The sequence below is a fragment of the Vigna umbellata genome, chromosome 1, assembly GCF_029865625.1.
Source record: "Vigna umbellata cultivar VRB3 chromosome 1, Vumbellata_1.0, whole genome shotgun sequence".
NCBI classification, from domain to species: domain Eukaryota; kingdom Viridiplantae; phylum Streptophyta; class Magnoliopsida; order Fabales; family Fabaceae; genus Vigna; species Vigna umbellata.
Genome location: NC_142165.1, coordinates 62,981,782 through 63,007,204, shown reverse-complemented (window position 1 = coordinate 63,007,204; position 25,423 = coordinate 62,981,782). Strand labels below are relative to the sequence as shown.

Below are 25,423 nucleotides of genomic sequence, written 5' to 3'. Positions count from 1 at the left end.
ATAACATTAATAACACATTTAATTATTTTAGTTGTTCTGGGTTGTTAAGACAAATTTTAATATTAGTGATGGTTTTATGAGGAGATTCATAAGAATAAGCAAAACTAATAAAATATAAGTTTAACTTATATAAAAAATTGATTTTATTTTGACAGGTGTTTTTTCTTTTATATTGTTTATTTTAATTCATTATTCATTTTGAGATTTCAATACCCAATTATTAAACATACTGAATTCTTTTTTTATACAATCACAAACATTTGATAAAGAAACATGGAAAACTGTTTGCCATAACATCTCTACAATGTGTAGTGAGCCCGAGTATCCATGACCTGCGTACTTTCTTTAGGTTAATAAAAAAAAAAGTGATAAAACAAATCCATAGTGATCTGTATCTAATATAATAGTTCAGCTTAATTAAAGTTAACGCTAATCTGGTCTATGATACAAATCACGTTATAAAATTATATTATAGTCTCGTTTCTGTTCTTCATTGATGGTGACAAATGCACGTGAAGAGAAGAAAAAGATCATGTGCATCCCATGATGTCAGAAGCACTTCTCTATATAAACAACATTTCCTTTGTCATTTCACTCAACCAAAAATCCGCGTTTGAGATTGAAGAACTCTTACTCTTCATTATCGCAGTCAAAATCAAAGCCAAATCAAGATTACCCTGTCAGTAATTCATATGGCACACCTGAACCAGCCATTCACAGTCACTTTCCTTTCTATCCTTTTATGTCTTGCTGCAGTTGATCCATCTTTGGCTCTGCATAAACCCTCAAACCAAAACCAAACAATGACTTACATAGAGTCCTCTTGCCAAGGAACAAGGTTCCCTGATCTGTGCATACGTTGCCTAGCCAGATTTTCAAATTCCACCATTGATGGCCCTCAGCACTTGGCCCATCTTGCCCTTTCGGTGAGCCTTTTAAGGGCACTAAAAACTAGGGCATACTTGTTAAAAGTGGCCAAGGAACTTGAAGAGTTCAAGAATAATAGAGTGTACCTTACTGTGCAAGATTGTGTAATTCAACTGAATGATAGTGTTGACCAACTTCGCCAAGCCATCAAAGAGCTCCGCAGGATAAACAAAAGCACCACCATAGATGACAACTTCTTGTGGCACATAAGTAATGTTGAGACATGGGTAAGCACTGCCTTAACAGATGCTAGCTATTGTGTTCAATCGTTCCCGGGAACAAAGATGAGTAAGAGGACTGCTACTGTAAAGTTTAAGGCACAAAATGTTGCAGAGGTCACTAGTAATGCACTGAATTTATTCCACAGATATGCTTCTAGTTACCATGTAGCAGCTAGAGCCACCATGAAACCCTAATTAACGTATGCTACTATTTTTTCTTATCAGTCACATAACATATGCTACTTAATCTCTTGTTTGTCACATGGTTTCTTCTTTAGGTTGGTTAACATCAATTGTCCTTAGCTAAAAATAATATGCATATGGACGTGTAAATCAGTACAATAAGGTTGAAACAAGTTTTGTTTGTTATACAATTTTATTGATTATTCAATGTAATTGCGACTGTTACAAGGCATAAATAAAGGTCTTTAGTTTTTTTATTTATCATAGTGATATAAAATATTTCAAAGTTTTGTTGATATATTATTAATCTTCACACAAGTTTTGATTTACTATTTTTATTGTTGATAATGATCCTAATATTGAAGAATAGTTTTGATGATGTAAATAATTGTAAAAAGTTTGAAATCCTTCGTGATATTTAAATATTTGGCTTGCTTTGTTGAATGATTGTCTGTGCATGGATATGAATAGAATAGCTAAGAGATTAGTTGTAATGCTTTAAATAAGTCAATAAAAGGTTCGTAATTAAATTAAATCTCAAATGTTTTTAATCTCTTAAAGACATAAGTTTGTTTCGAGAAAGAAAATAATCTATATTTTGACACAAAACTGATTAATTATATTTCCACTCGGTCAACTATATTCGAAAGCTATCACAAATAATTATATAATTATTTACTGTTTTGAAAAACAAAATAAGTTTCTCATGTGATAGATTAAGATCACTGGGTTAATTAGAGTTGAGAAGTCAATTATTTCATAAAACATTGATTAATTTGATCTTAAAGTAAATTTATTATCTCTTTCTTGGCTATATAAATAGAACATAAAAATAAAAAAACATTATTATCTAACAAGCTATCGTTAATATTAGTATTAGAAAATCACATAATAGGCATTTCAAAAGAATCAAATAGATGTTTCGAACGACCATATGATTTTCTCTCAAAAGGTAATAGCTTATCCAAGTTTGATTCCATCATTAATGACCAAAATATCGCTAAAATATGAGGAGTAATTTTTCATAAACATTAAGTTCTAAGATCATTCCAAATGTCTAACAATATACTAATGACAATATTTTTAGAAACAGCATTATATAATGAAGAAATTATAAGTGCAGAAATAATCAGAAATGGAAAAGGAATAAAGACATAAATAATCGATCCAATACTTTTCAATGATATCTACACCGTACAGGAACCCGCAGGCTGTCGGCTTAAGGCTTCGCCACCCTGTCAGACCCTAAGATTGGGTCCATGCTAATCATACAACAATAGAAAGCCCCGTAATTGTTCCTATAAATAGAAGAGGTAAAGGACAAATGTTAGTTTTTCACAATACTTTAACAACACATTAGTCCATTGGTTTGAACCTTCACTTACTTAATGTTAAGTATGCAAAATATTCTATTAGCTAGCTAACTAAATATTGTGTTAGCACTAGTACAGTAAAGAAAAACGACAGCAGTTATTTTTACTTATACGCAGCGGTTCCGCAACCGAGACATATACATGCAAGGCAAAAAGGGGTATGTTTTGCCTCGGTTCAAAACCGAGGCAAAGAGGTGCGTGTTTTTGCCTCGGTTCAAATCCAACCGAGGCAGTAGAGGGTTTTTTTTTTTACCATTCGCTAGGTGAGTTGTTAGCCCTTGGCCGCAATCCATCAACGCCCACCGCTCCATCTCACACCACCATTATCAAAGATTCCCAACTACGAACAACAAAGAACGAGAACGACACGCTCCCACCACCACCTACAGAGAATCAATCAAAATACCACCACTCATACAGAGAATCAATCAAACATAAAACAACCCAATCGAAATCAGAAAAAAGGGACGGAAGGAAGCTTCCTCCTTCACGGCGAATCCGAACGGAGAGAAGAAGAAGAAGAACGAGAACGACCATCGTGCCCTTGCGTCCCCGCCGCGTCTCCACTACGACTCTGTCGCGCCATTAATGATCCCTCATCTCCATCGGAACAAAGAAGAGGAAGGAAGCCCCCTCTCGCCAATCAAAGAAAATGGGAGAAAAGAGAGGAGCGGCGCAACTTCTGTCTCTGTTCGTGAAATTTAACCCTAAACACATCTTATTACCTCGATTATTTTTTTAACCGAGGCAATAAGGGTCTACGGCCTCGGTTCTATAAAGAACCGATGCCTAGTGATCTTGACTACTTTCTTGACCTAGAGGTATCTCTACAATTCTAGGAGGACTAAAATTGTCCAAGCTTGGTTCAGATTATATGGATGACCTTACTCTTGATTGCTCTTTTGTTGGTGCTTACAATATGTAATTATTACAAGGCCTGAAACAAGTTATAGTGTCAACAAAGTGTGTCAATTCATGGCTCAACCTTTATTAGATCATTAAAATGTTGTTAAACGCATACTTCACTACTTAAAAGGTTATATAACTCATGGTTTGCAATTTTCCCCTACAACTTTCTCCAAAGGTTGTTACACCTTACATGCTTATTATGATGTTGATTGAGCTTGATAAAAGAAAGTCTTCTTCAGGTGCGTGCATCTTTTTCTTGACAAAATTAGATTTCCTAGTGGTCTAAAAGGCAAACATTGAGTGTCCATTCTAGTGTTGAAGCTGACTATGGGAGTCTTGCTACTACTGCCTCTGAACTTCTTTGGTCACAGTCCCTTCTCAAGGAACTTCACATCAGTTATACCACACCAGTCATTTTTTGTGATGATCAAATCACGGTTGCTCTTAATCATAATATGGTTTTGCACACTTGAACCAAACATGTGGAGCTTGATATCTTTTTTTGTTCGTGAAAATGTCCTCAATCAGTCTTTAATTGTCACTCATCTTCCTGTTGTTGATCAAATAGCTGACATTCTCACTAAACCCCTGTCTTAATATCATTTTTGCTTTTTGCAAGACAAACTTAATGTCATTGGTTACTTTCAATAACCTTAAGTTTGAGGGAGACTATTAGGGAATATCTTTGTTTGGATTTATTTGTATTCGTGTTATGTTTTTCGTTATTCTCTCTTTCTATTATGTTACAATAAGGTGACTCATGCTATGCATATCAAGACAATTGTATTATGTCCTTCATACACATATATATATACTCTTGTATCCTCACTATTGATGTAATGAGAAATACAAAATTATATTCTCAGTTTTTCTAATGAGGTGGATATGTGATCCTGTAATTCAATACTGATATCAGACATAATTCTAAAATATATTCTATACTGATATCGGAAATAATTATGAAGGTGTGCTACCAGAAATAGATTCAGGACTTGCCCAACAAATCATAGCCAATCAAGAGAATCAAGTTAGCGTGATTATAGGAATCATTTTAGGCCATTATTCTGTATATAAGATTATTGTTTCTATAAATAGTTTTCTAGGGATGTATATAAGTTTGGTATCTGTCTTCAATAAGAGCATCAGATTCTTCCGCTGCTAAGTCTTGTTATGGTAACAGAGCCTAGACCTCTAGCAGGTTGAAATCTTGATCAACTAATGGCTGAAAATGAAGATAAGTCTAGTAATCAAGGGAAACGTGTGTTTTCCCCTTATGATCTCAATCCCAATGATAATCCAGGAAACATCATCACTCAAGTTCAATTGTGAGGCGAGAATTATGAGGAATGGGCTCGTGCCATGCGAACATCCTTGTGTGCTAGAAGAAAGTGGAGTTTTGTTGAAGGCACGGTTGTACGGCCGAAAAAAGGGACAACAGAATTAGAGGACTGGTGGATAGTTCAATCTATGCTGATTTCGTGGATTCTCAATACCATAGAGCCAAGTCTGCGATCTACGATTTCATACGCGGAGAATGCGAAGGACTTGTGGAATGATATCAAGGAAAGATTCTCGGTTGCCAATGATCTGAGGATACATCAACTCAAGTCAGAATTGGCAAGTTGCAAGAAAGGAGGCATAACTACAATTGCGTACTATGTAAAGTTGAAAATCTTGTGGGATGAATTGGCTAACTATGAGCAAATACCAGTGTGCACATGTACTGGTTGCGCTTGTGATATACCCACTAAGCTGGAAAATCGGAGAGAAGAAGGAAAAGTGCATCAATTCCTTATGGGCCTGGATGATGTCATATATGGAACGGTACGTTCAAGTTTGCCCTCCTTGAATCGGGTATACTCGATTAGAATTCAAGAAGAACGTGTAAGAACGATAACTAGAACACAAGAGGAAAGGGGTGAGATTGTGGGACTTGTGGTGCATGCTAAAGGAAGAAATCACGGGGAGACCAAAGACAAATCTCAGATTGTAGAAACTTCGGCAAAACAGGACATGATGTTAATGCTTGTAATAGATGCAAATGGTGGTGCAACTGGACCTGTAATAGATGCAAACAAGGTTGGCCTCACTAGATTGACTTTTGATCAGTGGCAAAAGTTGAAGGACACGTTGAACAAAGTAGATCCTAATGGAAATATGACAGGTACGTTCCAATATACTTCATGGATTATTGACACCGCAGCATTTAAGCACATGACTGGAAGTATGAAAGAGATGCAAGAAGTGCGTTATATTGTGTCGTGTCCAGTTGGATTGCCGAATGGAGAACATAGAACTACTACAAAGGAAGGCATAGTGGACCTAGGAGGAAGGCTAAAACTCGCCAATGTGTTCTTTGTCCTGAAATTGAGTTGCAATCTCATATTTGTGTCACAATTGTTAGATGAGTCAAATTGTATTATACAGTTCACTAATAAATTGTGTTTTATAGGACTGAACTTCGAGGATGTTGATTGGTGCGGGTAAATGTAAAGATGGGCTTTATTATCTTTGTGGAGTTCAAAGAATACAAGTTCACAAGGTAGAGGAAATGAATCAAGTAGACTTGTGGCACAACCGTTTGGGACATCCGTCTTTCAAGATTACACAATCTATTCCTGCTCTTAGTAAAATTATGAATGAAGGATTGGTGAATAAAAATTGTGATGTGTGTTTTAGAGCTAAATTGTCTGGAGAAAAATTTCCTGCTAATGACCACAAAGCTGGTGACATTTTTTATTTAATACACTACGATTTATGGGGTCCTTATAGAAATCCTTCTTCTTGTGGTGCTTATTACTTTATGACTATAGTGGATGATTATTCCTGAGGTATACGGATTTATTTGCTTGCTGATAAGAAGGGAGTATCTAAATCCCTCTTGAACTTCTTCGCTTTAGTCAACAAACAATTTAATAAAAAAGTGAAATTTTTCCGAAGTGATAATGGTACTGAATTTATTGTTAAAAACGAATGGCTCAATTTCTCAAGAGGAGGGGTGAATTGGTGAAGTATAAAATTTAAAGCTTTCAAAATCTTTTTCACCAAAAGTGACGCCTTTATAACTTTCTTGAAACGCAAGGTAAAAGATTTGTTTATGCAGCAGAAATTAAATCAATTGAGTATAATAAGAACTCGATTGAATAAAAGAGTGTAGGGATAGAAAGATCAAACACTGAGTTTTTATACTAGTTCGGCTAAGCCTACATCCAGTGTCTTTCCAACCATAGGAAGTCAATGCACTATAATGATCAAGGTTTTTACAACAAGGCTTTTATAGCGACCTCACGTCAAAAATATAAAACACCTCTCTAACCCTCTAATCAAAATATAGGTAGTATACAAACAGAATAGCAGCAAGAATCCCTTTTCCTGCAGTCCAAACCCTTTGAGCCACCCTCAAAGTCAAGAACGCAGCACGTTCTTCTTCCAATAATCACAACAAGGAACCTCAGTCCAATCTTCACAAGATTGTAGCCTCTGATCTCTCAGTTACACCCAATGTGCAGATATGATCAGTCTTTATACGTGCAGTTAACTTGCTATTCCAGAATCTGCAAGTATATGATCACCACGGTCACTTCTTGTTTCTTGGAGCTCTTTCTCTCTTTCTGTAAGAGTGCACTTTCAGCAAAAGATATCACAAACTTTTAGATTCACAAAACTTCCTACAGAAATCAAATTCGCGTCAATTCATAGATAAACACAACTATGACACATTTTAATCGACTAAGCTACTAATGCAGTCGAATATAGCAATTATGTTATTGCAGTTAGCAGCAATCAATGCACTTAATTGAATGTACAATTAATGCAGTCGAATTTCATTTAATGCTTGGTAAACATATTTAAAAATATAGCCGTTGTGACAGTTATATCAAGCATTAACAGTTATTCAAAACATAACAAACTCAGTCGAATGCAACACGCATGTAATCGACTTTATAACAGAGTAAAACAGTTTTGAAAACTTTTCTCTTTGAAAAATTCTCACAGCACACTTGAAAAAGTTTGTGCAAAGACACGAGTTTTAATCGACTCACCCCATAATGAAATCGACTTAAAACTATTGTTTTGCCACACAATTTAAGCTCAACAAAAGTGTTTGTGGTTTTTCTTTTCTAAAAACATGTGTCATGCATTCATGTATAAAATCACATATATAACATAGTGAAATGCAATGAACAACATAAACAATACAATCATGTTCTAAAAAGCGCATATAACATGTAAGCATAGAACATGTAACACAAAATACATGTGTATTATTAATTATGTGTTGCCATCATCAAAAACTCAGATATCACTAAGATTGTGGGTTCAGCTAAACCAGTGCTCCCCCTATCAACAATCTCAACATCTTTGCATGAGAAATTATTTCTCAGAACAAGGAATAATATTTCAGACTTCATGTGTCCACACACCACAACAGAATGGGAGAGCTGAACAGAAACATAGACATATTCTAAATGTTTTCAGGGCACTTTGATTCCAAGATAATCTTCTAATTGATTTTTGGGGTGAATGTGTATTGACAGTCGGTTTTTTGATTAATAGAACTCCTTCGGAAGTACTAAATGGAAAGACTCCTTTTGAAATGCTTTACGGGGTACCTCTATCTCTTCAAAATAAAGGCAGACACGGTGATAAATTTGCTCCCAAAACTAAAAGGTGTATATTCCTTGGATACCCCTATGGAAAAAAGGGGTGGAAGGTTTTTGATTTAGAAACCAAAGAGAGTTTTGTCTCTCGTGATGTCCACTTCATTGAACATGAATTTCCTCTCACTCAGCCATGTGCTCACCAACATAATGGAGTTCGTTGTGACTCCCTATATAACGCCACTTTTCCAGACTGTGAAGGAGAAGAGTTGCCCCACTCTACAGCTGATCAAAATGTCGATCACGATGGGACCCTCAAAATGAGGAGGGGTGCAGATTTCACCATCACAGCACCAGTAGCCAATGACGTGCCCACGATGCCTTCGTCCAGCAATTTGGAATGTATCAGCACACCACCTATGGATCATGAAATGCAAAATGGTTCCTTTTATTGAGATTGTTGATAGGGGGAGCACTAGTTTAGCTGAACCCACAATCTCAGTAATATCTGAGTTTTTGATGATGACAACGCATAATTAATAACACATGTGTATTATGTGTTACATGTTCTATTCTTACATGTTATATGCGTATATGAGAACATGATTATGTTGTTGTTGTGTTGTTCATTGCATTTCACTATGATATATATGTGATTTTATATATGAATGCATGACACTTGTTTTTGGATGAGAAAAATCACAAGCACTAATGTTGAATTTTAATTATGTGGCAAAACAACAGTTTTAAGTTAATTACATTATGGGGTGAATCGATTAAAACTCGTGTCTTTGCACAAACTTTTTTCAAGTGTGCTGTGAGAGTTTTTCAAAGAGAAAAGTTTTCAAAACTTTGCTTAACATTGTTGCATAATCGATTGCATGCGATATGTATTCGATTAAGTTTGTTACTGTTTTGAAATCTGTTAATGCTTGATATAATTGTCACAACGGCTATATTTTTAAATGTGTTGACCAAGCATTAATTGTGAATTCAATTAATTGCTTTGACTACTACTAACTGTTATAACTGAATTGGTGTATTCGACTGCATTAGTAGCGAAGTCGATTATATTGCGTTTGATACGAGTTTATCTATATATTGACGCGAATTTGATTTCTGTAAGAATCTTTTGATTTTGAAATTTTCATATTCTTTTGCAGAAAGTGTGATTCTTACAAGAAGAGGAAAAGCTCCAAGAAAACTAGTTAAACCGTGGTGATCAACTACTTGTGATTTCTTGAAGAGCAAGATTGCTGAGTTTCAAAGTCTTATCTATCTACACATTTGGGTGTCTACTGCAAGATCAGGTTCTACAATCTGCTGAAGATTGGGTTGAGTTCCCTATTGTGATTACAGGAAGAAGGACGTGTTGCGTTCTTGACTTTGAGGGTGCCTCAAAGGGGTTAGACTATAGAAGAGGGGATTCTTGCTGCTAGTCTGTTTATGTACTACCTATATTTTGATTAGAGGGTTAGAGAGGTGTTTTATATTTTTGACGTGAGGTCTCTATAAAAACCTTTTTGTAAAAACCTTGATCATTATAGTGCATCGGCTTCTTGTGGTTGGAAGGACACTGGATGTAGGCTTGGCCGAACCAGTATAAAAACTCAGTGTTTGATCTTTCTTATCCCTACTCTTTTACATTCAATCGATTATACTTTATACTCATTCGATTAAATTTCCACTGCATTGAAAATATTTTAACTTGCGTTTCAAGAAAAGTATAAAGGCATTTCTTTTGGTGAAAAAGATTTTCAATGTTTTAAATTTTATACTTAACCAATTCCCCCCCGCCCCTCTTGGTGTGAGAAATTGAGTCATTCTATTTTACCACCTTTGTTAAGCCACTCACAGGATATTTCTGCTCCAACAGATGAACGACTAGGTCGAGGGTGCAGACTCAAAAAGACTTCCTTCATATTACGGGACTACGTCACCAACACAATTCATGTGTTAAACCCATTTGCTCGTTTTCCTTCACTGTCTTCATCTTCAGGTACTCCTTATCCCATCACACAATATGTGACTTGTCATAACTTCTCTTTGGCACACCATCTGTTTCTTGCAGCTCTTGCACAGGAAATTGAACCTGTGTACCTGGTGGCACAAAGCAATGCAAAATGAGATTCATGCATTGGAGGACAACCAAACTTGGATGTTGATGTCGCTACTTGGGAAAAAGGTTCTTGGATCCAAATGGGTTTACAAGATCAAAAGGAAATCTGATGGAACGATCGAAAGGTTCAAGGCGCGTTTAGTCGTTCTTGGAAACCATCAAGTTGAAGGAATTGATTATATGGAAACTTTTGCACCGGTGGCCAAAATGGTAACAGTACGCATTGGCCTTGTTGTAGCAGCTGCTAAAAACTTGGAATTGCACCAAATGGACGTGCATAATGCTTTTTTACATGGTGATTTGCAAGAAGAAGTATTCATGAAGCTACCACCCGATTTCACTATTTCTCAACCAGGAATGGTTTGCAAACTCAAAAAGTCTCTTTATGGACTCAAACAGACACCTCGTTGTTGGTTTGCTAAACTATGTCATGCACTCAAGGCTTTTGGGTTTGCATAATCTCTATGTGAATATTCCCTCTTTGTGTGTAACAAACACGGGATCCATCTAATTGTTTTAGTCTATGTTGCAATTGGTCGCTTCAAGGCATATCTACATACTTGTTTTCACATGAAGGATTTGGGCCCACTCAAATACTTTCTTAGGGTTGAGGTTGCTCGCTCCAGTACCGGCATTTATCTTTGTCAGCGAAAATATGCTTTAGATATTATCCACAAAATTGGTCTGCTTGAGGCAAAACCTGTCGTGACACCTTTAGAACAGAATCATCATCTGGCTCTTGATGATTGATCAGTGTTCTCTCATCCAGATCGTTATTAGCGTCTAGTTGGACGTCTCATCTATTTATGTTTTACAAGACCAGAGTTATCATATTGTGTTCATATGCTTTCCCAATTTCTGAACCAACCGAAATAGGATCATTGGAATGTTGTTTTGCGTTTCATTCGATATCTGAAAGGCAACCAAGGTCAGGGGATTTTATTACGCAAAGACAAGAATCTAGTTCTCTCTGGATGGTGTGATTCTGATTGGTCTACGTGCCCCCTAACTCAACGTTCTCTCACTGGATGGATTATTTTTCTTCGTCATTCCCCATTTTCTTGGAAAACCAAGAAGCAACACACAATCTCTCGCTCTTCCGTAAAGGCTAAGTACTGGTCCATGGCCACTACTATGTGTGAACTCAAATGCTTAAAAACCATCCTACATTGTCTTGGGATATCTCATTCGCAACCTATGCAGCTCCTTTGTGATAGCCAAGCTGCGCTTCACATCGCTAGGAACCCGGTCTTTCATGAACGTATTAAAAATATAGAAGCTGACTGTCATTTTGTTCCCAATGACATTCTTGCGGGTATCATTCAACCCTCTTATGTTTCTACTCGAGTATAGTTAGCTGACATTCTCACCAAAGCTCTTGGACGTGCTCAATTTCATTCCTTCCTTGGCAAGTTGGGTATTCATGATCTTCATACACCCACTTGAGAAGGGGTAATGAGGTGATCTATGATCTTGCAATTCAATACTTATTTCAAACATAATTATAAAATATATTCTATACTGATATCAAAAATAATTATGAAGATGTGCTACCAGAAATAGATGGGGGATTTGCCCAACAAATCACAGTCAATCAAGAGAATCAAGTTAGTGTGATTATAGGAATCATTTTAGGCTATTATTATGTATATAAGATCTGTAAATAGTTTTCTAGGGATGTATATAAGTTTGGTATCCATCTTCAATAAGAGCATCAGATTGTTCCACTATCAAGTCTTGTTATTTTCTTTCCTTTATCTACACTTTCAACAGATGGTGTATTTGCTTTCATAAGTCTTTCAAGCTCTTCTGTCGCATTTTGGAAATTCGTTTTTCGTAATTTTGAATTGTTACTTTAAATGTGCTAAATATGGCTTCAAAATTTGCTAATTTAAGAGAAGGTAAATAAGTGAAATCTCATCAAAATTTGAATTGTAGATCTTATTATCTATAAGATCGATATGTGATTCTTCTTTATCTATGTTTGAGCTAAAGGAGTTCAAATCCTCTCACGTAGAAATGAAGTTTATCCACTGCAAAAGTACATGGAATTACCGATGGAATTTCATCGACAGAATTATTTTTGTCGGTAAATGATGCATTACCGACGGATTTTATCGACGAATGTAAAAAATGTAATTATCGACGGATATTTGTCCTTTGATAATTATCGACGGACAAAATATGTTGGTAAAGTCTTCAGTAATTACCGACGGACAAGTTTCATCGGTAAATTCGTCGGTAAAAAGAGCGGCAAAATTCCTTCCCATTTTAGTTATCGTCGGTCAAAAGCCGTCGGGAAAGCCTTCGGTAATTACCAACGAACAAGTTTCATCGGTAAATTCGTCGGTAAAAAGAGCGGCAAAATTCCCACCCATTTTTTCTCTCTCTGCGCGAAGAAGACTATATTTTTCTATCTCACAAAACACTTTCGTCAATTTTTTCTTTCCTCTCATCTCAAGACCATTTCTCACCTTCTCTACAACCATTTTTCTCTCTCGTGCAACCATCTTCCCACACTACCACCGCTGCCATTGGAGAGTGCCACCGCTGCTGTTGGAGAGCGCATCGCTGTCGTGGGAGAACGCCACCGCTGCCATGGGAGAACCACGCGGAGCGTGACTGCTGCCATTGAAGACCGCCACTGCTGCCGTTGTAGAGCGACACCGCTGCCGTTGGAGAGCGCCACTACTATCGTTGGGGAGCGCCACTGTTGCCATGGGAGAACGCCACCACTATCGTGGGAGAACCACTACCGTCGGAGAACCATGCAGAGTAGTGTTGCTGTCGAGATGCTCAAAAACTAATTGGGGATTTTTCCCAATTTTAGGGTTTCTAAAACAATTGGAGAACCTAAGTAGAGCCTTTGATTTTGGTTTTGGAATGAATTGGATTGTTGTTTTGATTTAGGAAATAAGAAAGTTTGATAAAAAAAAATTAAAATTTGAGGAAACCGAAGAAGGGGAAAGAGGAAGAAGATGAACCAGATCGAGATATTTACCAACGGACTTACCGACGGCTTTTTCCTTCGGTAATTATCGACAAATTTTTGTGGTAATTACCAACGGATTTGGCCTTCGGTAATTACCGACGGCCATAATAATCCGTCGATAAATATTACCGACAACGCTATTTGATAAGTGCATATTTATGCCCACATTTATGCTTTAAAATTCAAATTTTTGATGGGATAATTGTGCTTAAATGGTTGATTTTAAGTAAATTTATGATTATTGGAATTGTTGGGTTTGGGAAATAAAGAGACGTAAAAAGTGAGTTTTAGCGAATAAATTATTCTTTGATGTTCTAATGTTTATTTGTGCAGCTGAGAATATAAGTTCTATTGGTCCAAATGGCAATTCAAGGCCCAAAATCAGGTTTTATTTGGAAAATAATGTACAGATGGTTTAAACAGGCAGACTTTACCCTTGCACCCCCTAAAATCCCTACATACACTCCTATTTCTGAAACAGGCCAACAACCAAGCCCAAACACTAAGCCTTTTCTACTTCACCTCCTAAGTTTCCTATTCCTACCCCTCTTAAATCAGATTTCACCAGATTCTGCCACGTGTCCAAATCCTCAAAGACACAGATCTGACCATTGAGAAGCTGCCACATCACCCTCATATGCCACATCATCATCTTCCACCATGAAACCTTAATTCCTAATCCAGCAGAACCCTAGCCGCCACCACCTTCCCGCTGCGCCGCTTCGCCACCACAACCACCATCGCTAAAGTCCCATTCGTCTCCTTCGAAATTGTCACGCACAGCAACCGCGCCGCCACCAAACCCAGGCCGATGTCAACCTTCAACGCACACCGCCGCCGTCGCGCACCATGCTCATCACCATCCTTGTACGAGTTTCTCGCCAGACAACCACCATTAACCATCACCACCGTTCATCTTCTCCCTTCTAGGAACCAAATCGCGCCACCGCTTATCGCGATCCCTTTCATCGCACCTCTGCAAAGTCGTGTCTCGACCACCATCGCACAACCATCTTCATCTTCTCCATCCACTGGCACACCATCCATCAAAACCACAAGTCGCCACCCAAAGCCGCCGCAAGAACGGCCATTACAGCGCCTCAATCATGCGCCATTCTCCTCGCGCCACCATGCCGCAGATCCAAACAACAACACCGCTTCTCCACCACTTATTCCACTCTGAAACCTCCATCTCCATGCCGCCGAGAAGCCGCCGCGCACTCCTCCTCCTTCATCGCGAGTTCTTCATCAGGCCGTCACGATCTTCATTATCCCCACTAACGACACACACCTGCAAACAGCAAACTCAGAAAAACCATAGCGGCGGAAGCAGGAACGTAGGGGCAAGCCCTTTCCCCAAATCTGAACCCTAATTTTGGGTAGGCAGGAGCTGACACGTGTCGATCTCCCATTGGGCGCGACCTCTCTGGTCAAAGCTGGTCAACAGGGGCTTCTGGTGCAATTTTGGAGAATTTTGAAGGGGCAAAAGTGCAGATAGAAGAAGTTTCAGGGCATTTGCGTAATTTTGAAAAGTCAGAAAAACTAAGATAAAATTCAGTTGTTGAAATTAATATAATTTGGGAATATCAACAGAAAATATCTTCCAAATAATGTTATAATCTAAATCTTTTAGTTATTTGGAAGATATAAGACAAAAGATTTTGTCAACTGAATATCCAGAGTCCAAGCCCAATCAAGCCTTATATAAAGAGACCTAGGGGGAACTTCACTTCATTGATTCTCTCATACTCCTCTCACTTTTCTTTCATCTTGTATTCAACTCCATTCATGGAGAGCTAAGCATCTAGGGTTATTCTGCTGTAATTCCATTATGGATTCTGAGGTTAGATTGTGTTAATGCAATTGTTTATTTTGATTATTGATTTAAGTTGTTCTCTCTCTATGTCTTTCATCTCTCTATCAAATTAAAAGCAAAGATTTTTGCATCATAATATATTTGAATCTACATGCATATTGATTATATGAGTTCTAGGGTTTCTAGGTTTAATTGAGAATTTACTTTGATTTAATGTAGGAACTTTCATATGATTAAATGGTTTTTACTATCAATTGAGAATGTACTTTGATTGATTAGTAATAATTTCAACTATAATCAATTGAGAATTTACTTTGATTGATTAGCTTTTAATTTGGTTAGGAGATTTAAGAATAGACATGATTAAACACAATAGAATTTGATTGAGAATGTATTTTGGTTGAATTTATTGTGAATAATCTAGAAAGGCTTTGCATTTGATTGAGAATTTACTTTGGTTAAATGCATGATCGCCCTCAAATTAATTAAGAATGTACTTTAATTAATTTGAAACTTAAACAATAATCAATTGAACAATTATCCGTGAATAACCGATGACGAATCTATCTTGGAAAAGCAGTGGAATTAGCCTATTTCATCGTAACTGTTTTTAAGTTTCTTATTTGTTCTTTAAAAATTCTCCAAACATTACTTTTATCCATAAGCATTGCATAGCATTCGTAAGAGTCAGATATTCAAAAGCAATTTCGTGTTCGTTGGGAGACGACTCAGGGTTACTTTAGCCCTATTTACTTTCTTGAATACTACTTGGCAATACTGAAGTTGCCTTGAAAAGTAGTATTAATTTGATACCTTCAACGACAGCCTATCACTATTATCGACGGATCAAACTTCGTCGGTAAGCCGTCGGAAAAATGACATTATCGAAGGATTTTGGACGTTTTCGACGGATTTTGGTCGTCGGTAATAATTGTCTTTTTTGTAGTGATCGTAATTTTTTCTTCTTGTCCTTATTTTTGTTAGCTTGATAAGGAGTTTCTTGTAGGAAATGTTTTGGTTTCTTGCAATTAGAGTATATTACCTTTTCTTTGTAATCTCTATGGTCTCAAGGTTTAAACTTCTTCTCTTTCCCATATCGTTCATTTTTCTTTAACATGATCTTCAACTTGTTGGTTAGGAAAGACAACACTTCATCATCGTTTGAATTTGAATCATCTTGTTCATCATCTATAACCTCAAACCTTTGTTATGTTAACCCTCTTAGGCTTTTGAACCTTTAAAGTAAGATTCTTCATTTTTATTCTCTAAGCAGCATCAAGCAGCACATGTTCATGAACTGTGAGGATTTATACAAGCTCCCCCAATATCATCACCTCTAGATTCTTTGAAGCTCGTAGTGTAGTTTCCTAAGCCTTTAATCAAGTTGGAAGAGTACTCAAGACTTTTCTATGACATCATCAATATATCAACATTATGATCTGATTTTGTTGATAAATATCTTAAACCTTCCAATCATGGAATGGATGGTCTTGTTCTCTTTTGTTGAAAACATTTCATACTGACACTTTAGCAACATCAATTTGTTTATCCTTATTTCTTTAGAACCTTTGCAAGATAAAGGTAGAACATATCACATCTCTTTTAACACATGTCATGCAATGGAGTTTTGATCATTCTTCTTCACATAAAAAATAGAATAGATGTGTCTAGTTTTTGCATTGAACTGGTACTTGTATTCCTAATCAACATTACATAATTCATGTGGAACAGGCTTACTACTAGCATCATAGAAGAATGCATACCATTCTATACAACATCAAATAAATGTTGTACTCAAGGAATACAATCATCATAAACTTTATGTAGTCGAACTTCTCACAGTTGAATAAGGGTGGGTGGTTTTTGGCTAGTTCGCCATTCTCCATAGAGTCTATCGAAGGATTGTGTCTCTATGTTAAGAACTAACCATAAAGATTAGTTATGATACCAATTGTTGAAACAACTGACTCTTTAAAGAGAGTTGAATAGAGCATGAGATTGATCACATACTCCCTAGCCATGGCCAAGAACATTCAAGAAGGATTAAAGTCACTTGTGGAAGTGGGCTTAAACTCTTTCTCTTGGGTCATTTTGGAGCACATCTAGTAGAGTAGAAATAATTGGGTCTTGTATTATAGGCCAATTAGTATAGGATTTTCTTTTAGGCCTTGTATAATGGTCCAACTAGGGTAGAGTTTTGGTCAATTTGGGTCAACATATGTCAACACTCATGATTGACCCAAGTGGGACGCATATTGAGAGTTGACCCATGGGTCAATGTTTTTTCTTTGCATTGGTGAGCAAGGGAGAAGGATGTCCCACCTTTGGGAGAGAGTGGTCACGTGTCATGCTCTCAATAAAGAGGAATTTCCTTAGGTAGTGACCATGTGTTGTTCTATAAATTGAGAGGATTCTCCCATGTTAGTGGTCATATGTCTTCCTCTTAATGAAGAGGAATTTTTCCATGGTTTCTAAGCTAGTCAAGTTGAAGATTTTAAGGTTTTGCTTCCATAAATTTGAAGACACCTTAAGGCTATAAAGAGAGGGGTCTTCCCTATGTAAATTCTCTTTAAGATTAGCATTGTTATACTGCCAAATTATTTTGTCATCATACTTGTCTCCAAAGTCATGGCTAGAGCATCCCATGTGGGCGAGTAGAATAACTCGTTGGGCGAGCAGTAAATCTCGTTGGGCGAGTGAAAAAGTTGTCAAATAGTCCCCGACATCAGAAAAAGGTGACTGAAGACTTTTTGGCTTGCTGGGCGAGTGGATCCATTCGCTGAGCAAGTCACAACTCACTGGGTGAGTGAGCTCGTTGTCCATAATGCCATTTTGGCTATTTAAAGGTGTCTAGGGGGCTTTAGAGGGTTCATATGCGAACCAGAGACTAGAGGCAAGGGAGATCTTGGTGCAGAGAGCTTTGGAGTTATGTTTTGAGTCGCGAGAGGGGACTTTGAGTCAAGGGAATGTCTACAAAGTGTTCTTGAAGAACAAGCTTAGGAGAAAACCGTAAGGGGAGCTAACCTTGAGTCTTTTGGTTCTTACTTATTATTGCTTCGTGAATATGTTATTAATTTTGAATCTGATTATGTTGTTGGAGTGAGATTATGGCTTTGTGTTGTATTCCGAAGTTATTTATGGTTTTAGGATAGTATTTTGATTCTATTGTGGTTGTAGAGTAAGATTATGTCTATGTGGTATGTTTTGAATCGGTGAAATGTTTTGGAATTGACGATATGTCTATGCCTTGATGATTCTGAGATTGGTTATGGATTTAGAAGGAGATTAGGCTTCTGGTATGTAATCTGAGTTGGTAAATGCTTATAGAATGAGATTATGTTCCACTTTTTGTTGAATCAGTGTATTGATGATACTTATGGAAGGAATGTTATGACCAGATGTTTTTATACTGTTTATTCGTTGTCATTCATGAGTATGTTGATTTTAGATGTTTATAGGATTTTTTATGAATCCAGGTTGTTGATATGATCTGGGTAGAACATGTGTATGATTTTAGGAGTTGGACTGGGAGATAAATCTGATGTTATGATGGTTGAATGTGATTTAGACTTTGGAAATGAGATTTGTAGAGTTAGAGTATGAATCCTTGATGTCTGAAATGATTTTTAGTATATGTATTGATGATTGATGAATTTGGATGTTCTGGAAAGCCTAGAATGCAAGTAGGATTGGTATAACATACCAAAAAATGATTTTTGTGTCGTTCTGGAAGAGTCCACTCGCTTGAGCGAGTGAAGCAATTCGCTTGAGCGAGTGAAGCAATTCGCTTGAGCGAATGTCGTGGGACAAGGAATGTGTTTTGGAGGTTTTTGGGATTCTGGATGTCCATTTTGGATGTTCATTAGGTCGTTTTGGGGGGTTTTTGACCCTTCCGAAGTTGTTGGTGAGAGTCTCAAATATGTTTGACTTACCTAAAATATTAATTTTGTGTTGGGTTGTGTATGAGAGAATTATTCTTGAGATACAGTTAATGGTTTTGATATATTGTATGATGATGGTATTTGCCTGTGAAGTATGACCGTATTATATGTTGTGAAGATGATATGATGAATACGATATGAATCTCATGGAGAGATTTTGTTGTGGCATGTTATTAGTGTACATATTGATGTTGAGAGTCCTGAATGGGAAGGTCAATCTTGATACTTTAATAACTCTTTAGTCTCAAGTAGAGAAGGATGAGTTATGTGGTGAGAGGGGCAGAAGGTCCTAGTCTATGGGCACTTGTCGGTGTCATAGGTGTTAACAGATTAACCTTGTGTGAGGTCTCTATCTGGGATCCCTGTTGGGTCAAGGAAAGGATTAACCTTGTGTGGTAGTCGAGTAAGCCAGCTGAATTACCACCACAAGTGCAACCGTCTGAGACTTCCATCAATATTTTTATCCGGATGAGTCAAGTCTATGATGATTATGATATATTTATTGAAGTTTGGTTTATTTGACTTGTCTGTTGGGTTATTTGATTCATAAGTTTAGGATTTTGTTATAGCTTTAAATATGCTATGTTGTTTTTTGTTGCACTATCTCACCCTTGCTTTGTCTGTTGTTTGGTTGTATCTCTTTTGTGTTTATGTTTTCTTGACAATGATCATTTGGTGGGTGTGAGCAGAAGGTGATGAGATACTAGTGGAGCAAGCATTAGATGGTGAAGCTGCTGATGTTTAGTTTTCTACGAACAAGATTTATGTTTTAGTTTCTATTTTAAGTTGGACTGTATTAAGTTTAAAATTTTAGTGTGGTTTGTATAATTATGAGGAAATCTTTTATTCCTCCTTTGTGTCGATTGTTCTATTTTATCAATGATGTAAGAACTCTATTATTTAATGCTATAATTATTAGGATGTTACATTAATGGTATCAGAGCAGTTTTTTCCTTTAGGAATCCTGTAGGTTATGAGAGTTCCATGCTTTAGTTGTGTGCTCCTAGTCGTGTCTTACTAGTATAGGAATTAATTTAGACTAATGGTTTCTAACTTTGGACAGAGCCATGACACCTAGACCATCTCCTCCTCCTTCACCTGCAAATCCTGATGTTTCTAACCTCGTGAGAGTGATGGAATCCTTTGTGGTGGCGATGCAGCAGCAAAATGCATCCTTGGTACAATAAAACACAATAGCATTTCAACAGTTGGAAGCTGCTAGGGTGTCAGTTGAGGCACACTAGAGACGGTATGTGGAGTTGATGAACAGTGGTGCAAGAGTTTCCACTGATCCTTTATATACTTCGTCCGCCCCAGTTCAAGAATGGAGTTTAGATAATTTTCTTCAACATCATCCAGCTAAGTTTTGTGGCAAGACCAGTCCTAACGAAGCAGATTAGTGGTTTAGAGACATGGAGAGAATTTTCAATGCCAAGAAATGTCCTGAGGAGAACAGTCCTGATGAAGCATCACCCATAAAGAACACTCAATACTTTTATGAATTATATTCAATTGTTCTATTCTTTTGTTTTTTCTTTTCTTTGATTCTTTTATATAGGCTTCTTAAGATTATTGCATCTTTTTTGCTAATATACAATCTTTGCTTCAACTTTATCATCTATGTAGAATCTTCTATGAATCCTTTCATGTATGTTAGACTAAATGCTTGATAGAAAAGGTATGTATGCTGGACTAAAACCTTGATATAGAAGGTCTTTGATCTTGTATAAGCTTTTTGCTTTTGAAATAATAAAATTGTTAGATGTCTCACATTAACTAAAGAAAACGACAATTTAGAATATATATATATATATATATATATATATATATATATATATATATATATATATATATATATATATATATATATGCAAACCTCACTTGACAAGCCAACTTTGTGGGATTGAATTAGGTTTAAAATTCACTTCTTATTATGATATCAAAATCATGAGTTAAAGTTTATTCTAACAAGATTTGTGTTTGTTGAATATATCATTTCAGCCACTACCAAATAACCCATTAATATTTAGTCTCACACGATATGTATATACTTCAAAATAAGACTAATTTAGAATATAAATATAGATACAAATCTTACCAAAGAAGTTAATTTTATTAAGTTAAATTAAATTTAAAATTCTCTTCTTAACGAAAATAATCTAATTGAAAGTGTACCATTGATAACATAAGATAGGAATTGAGAGTGTACTGTGAACCATATCTCTATTCATATAAGATTATTTTATGACTTTTTGTGATAAAAGCCTTTTATACTTTGATTTTAGCATTGAAGATATGAATCATTATATTTATAACAACTCTCGTAGAGTATGTGTTACAAAATCATTTGTTTCTACATGTTTATGTAAGACTAAACTTAAGCATAATTTAAGCACGTATGGAAGTAACATGCAATGTTCGACCATTTGATATTGTAGCTCATTGTACCATTGGATGGTGTTACACTCCTTTAACTAACAAAAGCATGTTCAAATAATAAAAATATGTATATGAAATGCAGAAAGAAATATATGAAGGTGCAGGAAGAAGCTGCATTCTTTTTATATCCTTCGCTAGCGCAGTTAGTCTAAGCCATCCTCTTATATCCGTATTTAATACTAGTATTTTAAGATATTTCACCGTTGCGTCTTAATAAAGTATCAAAATCTATAAAAACACAAATATTTATGTAATAGCGATCATTTATAATTTTTCTTTTTTACAATACATAAAAATATAATTTTAATTTATATCTGCACAACTACAATTTAGGAATTTGTATACATTTTTACATATAAATGACACATTTTATCTTTTACTTTCAAAATAAAAGTATAGCCGCTGTATGTTTATTGACGAGCTTCATAGAAGCCAACCAATCTGGGTAGCAAGGCATTCCAGGTAGAAGTTTGAATAGTAACATAAAAATAAACTAAAAGTCAAATGAGTAAACATATGCCTCAGAAAAACTGAGTGTAAAAACCAAATGGAAGTCTAATTAGTGTAAGCCAAACCAGATTAGTACGAAACATCAAAAGAGCTGAAAAGGGTTAGAAAATAGAAACCAAATGGAAGTCTAATGCAATTTACAGATACATACAAAATTTCTCACAAAAAACAAAAAGTTAAATGGAATTACCTCTGCATCCACATTTTCTTAGAACCTGCAAAATAGAAGTCCAGTAGTTGTAGAAAGAAGGAATAGAAATACGGATTAACATGTAAAGTAGATACTGGGATGATGTAGCAGGTATTAGAATCTCAGTTATAACAACCAAACTCCGCCAGTTATCAGTACAATACAAGACAAGAGATAATGCTAGGTGCATGGTGGTTGCTTTCATAGGCCGATGACAGATGTGATTGGAAGCGGAATTGATTCAACATCACAGAAGAGGAATTTCTACGGAAATATAAAGAAGAAATTCAAAGATTCAATGATATAGTAAACCTGAGAAGATATTGGGATTGGGATAAATAAAAAGATTCAAAGATCCTAATAATTCAGTTGAAAATAATGAGCATAATTGGAGACCTTGACAAGTGTGTACTGATGACAAAAATATAATAAAAAGTAACAGAAAAAGAAAAAAGTGATGATTGTCAAAACAAATCTCCGATGCAAAAACAAAGCATGATCAGTCAGAACACAGGAGTTGCAAATTTCGATTTTAAATAAAGAACAATTCTTGACTAATCTTCCTCATACGGTAACTTATTACAACCAAAAAAAGGAGTAATAACTCTCACCTCTAAAACACAAGAAAATGAAGAGGGGACACGTTATGTAGCTACAGTAACTTTTCTCTTTCCTTCTCTATTCACAAGTCCTCCATCTGTTCCCTTGAACATCCTCGACAAAATATCTGCTTGCTTAGTGTTCCCCTCCTGATTAAGGCTCTTGATCAGCTCTTCACGGCTTCTCCAATCAGTTGAACCTCTTTTGTCCAGAATTTTACACAAAATGGAATACGCATTGAGGGTCTTCCCTGCTGCTAAGAGAGCATCCAAAACCTTGTCATATATTGAAAAATCTATGATACAGTCTCTCTCAAGAACAAAATCTAACAGTTTGAGAGCAGCAATTGTCTTTTCTTTCTCACAAAGAACAGATAAAAGGTGGTCAAAATCTGGCTCACAACCACTATGCATAAGCAAATCGATTCTTCCCAAAGCTTCTTCCACATGACCTCTCGTTAGGAGGGCCTCCAATATCTTAGAAACCAAGTCCATATGCTCCTTCACCCCCTTCTCCACCATACTCTTCATTACTCTGCTTGCAGTTTGAACCCTGCCATCATCAAACAAACTCTCCATAACCAACTTGTACACTGACGATTCTGGATGATGCCCACTCTCAAGCATGCTATCCAAAGCTGTTTTAGCATCAGCAGGCTCTCCCTTTCTTAAGTAACTCTCAATAAGCAACCTGTAAGAATCGGCATCTCTGGGAACCCCTTTCCTTCCCATGATCTTTATAATCTCAAAGGCAGAATCCGGGTTGCCTTCCTTCGAATGTCCCCGGATCAAACTATTAAATGCAACCGAATCCTGCACACCCTTTTTCAATAACTGACGGAAGAATATTTCTGCCTTATTAGTACGCCCATGATCACACAGATACTCAATCATCAAATTATAAGCACTAGCCTCCATTTCAGAGGCATTCTGCGGCCGCAACACAATTTCCTTCTCAATCAACTTGTCCAACAACTTCTCCGCCTTGTCGTACTCATTCGCCTTGCAAAAACTCTCAATCAACACACCATAGTGGCCAGCCTCGGTGGGAATGCTCAGCCTAATCATCGCCTTCAGCACATCTGCAGCCGCATCCAAATTCCCAGACTTACTCTGAACACCCAGCAGCTTCATAAACACAGAATTATCCTTCGGCACAATGTACCTCTCCACCATCTCCCCCAAAACATCCCTCGCCTCCTCCGTCTTTTCAGCATTACACAGCCCCGGCAACAGTGTGGAGAACGTGACTGCATTTGGCTTAATCCCACAGTCCTTCATATCCACAAAAACCTTCATGGCATCATCAATCCTCCCCGCTGCAACATACCCTTTCAACATGGTGGTAAAACTAATCACATTGGGGGCAATGTCCCTCTCCTTCATTTCCACAAACAACTTCTCAGCATCCTCCACCTTCTTAAACCGAAAATATCCATTAATCAAAGTGTTATAAGTCACAACATCAGGCAAAATACCCCTACTCTTCATTTCCTCATAAAACCTAACAGCAGTATTCAATCTCAACGACAAAAACATGCCCCAGAGCAGAATATTATAAGTATGGCGCGTGGGCTCCACGCCCTCCCGCAGCATCGCGTTGTAGTACCTCTTGGCCATCATGTAGCGTCCGCGACGGAGAATGACCTTGAAAAGCGCGTCGTAGGACTTAACGGTGCGATCCACGCCGAGCTCCTTCATCTTTTGGAAGAGCTTCACGGACTCCTGCACGATCCCGGCGCGGCCGTAGCTGTCGATGAGGGAGACAAATGCGTCCTCGGTGGCGACCTCGCCAATGCGCTTGTTGTCAAGAAGGATGCAGCGCGCGTGGTTGAGTTTGGAGAAACGGCCGAGGATTTGGACGATCTTGAGGGTGGTGTCAGGGGTGTGAGCGAAGAGACCTGCGCGTTCAACCCAGCGGTAGAATTGGAGCGCGTGCTCTGGCGAGGCGGCGCCATGGAGGACGTTATAAATGAGAGAAGGATCGAAGCGCGGGACAAGGGAGCGGATTGAATTCTGCAAGCGAGTGGTCCAGGCGCGGTTGGCCATCATTCGGCATATGACGAGTTCGAGATTGTTCTCGCGAGGGGGAACGGATTGAGATTCAGGTTGGGGTGACCCGTGAGAGGGTTCCGGGTCGGAGAGAACTTCGGCGGTGGAGGAGGTGGAGAAAGGGTTTGGTTGGAGAGCGGGTCTCCATCGGAGAAGCTTGGAATTGGAAAGCAGAGCCATGAAATTGGAATTCGGATTGGGATTTGAGAGGAGGCGGAGGCGGAGGTGGAGGCGGAGCTCAGGGGGGTCTGATGTAGCAGCGCCACTGAAGACACTAGGGTTTAACAGTTAAGAAACAAACCTCAAATGAAACTAACACCACACTTTTTTTTTTCTTTCTTAATTATTAATTACACTTGTTTTGTTTTGTGTTTAACCTGTTATAAATTATAAAGTATAAACACGCTACAATATATTCATTTATTTCTAACTTGATTCTTTATTTTCTGAAAAATTCTCCTTTATTTGTTTTATATTTTATCCTTCTCTTATTTTAAAGCTAACATAATTAGTTAAATAATAATGTAATGCAATAACAGATACAATTTTTC

General features: G+C 37.1%; 1 protein-coding gene and 2 pseudogenes across 2 annotated transcripts; 2 read left to right on the top strand and 1 right to left on the bottom strand.

The window, feature by feature from the left end:
- The first annotated feature begins 613 nt into the window (after positions 1-613).
- Positions 614-1,590, top strand: LOC124833833 (pectinesterase inhibitor 9 pseudogene; annotated as a pseudogene).
- A 3,241-nt stretch (positions 1,591-4,831) lies between these two features.
- LOC148206008 (uncharacterized) lies at positions 4,832-8,669 on the top strand (annotated as a pseudogene).
- Positions 8,670-21,898: 13,229 nt separating this feature from the next.
- Positions 21,899-25,212, bottom strand: LOC124833829 (Tetratricopeptide repeat (TPR)-like superfamily protein). Of its 2 annotated transcripts, none has more exons than XM_088104017.1 (2): positions 22,833-25,212; positions 21,899-22,246 (listed from the first exon to the last, which is right to left on the bottom strand). In XM_088104017.1, exon 1 carries the CDS (start codon positions 25,050-25,052, stop codon positions 22,866-22,868), a length of 2,187 nt encoding a protein of 728 aa, XP_087960143.1. In that variant the 5' UTR covers positions 25,053-25,212; the 3' UTR covers positions 21,899-22,246; positions 22,833-22,865. The 2 variants fall into 2 exon arrangements, with proteins under 2 accessions (XP_087960143.1, XP_047164343.1); XM_047308387.2 differs by lacking the exon at positions 21,899-22,246 and adding an exon at positions 22,297-22,485.
- Between the last annotated feature and the right edge of the window lie 211 nt (positions 25,213-25,423).

Excerpts from the sequence above, each read along its gene's own strand:
- LOC124833829 (XM_088104017.1), bottom strand. The coding sequence starts at position 25,052 with ATGGCTCTGCTTTCCAATTCCAAGCTTCTCCGATGGAGACCCGCTCTC.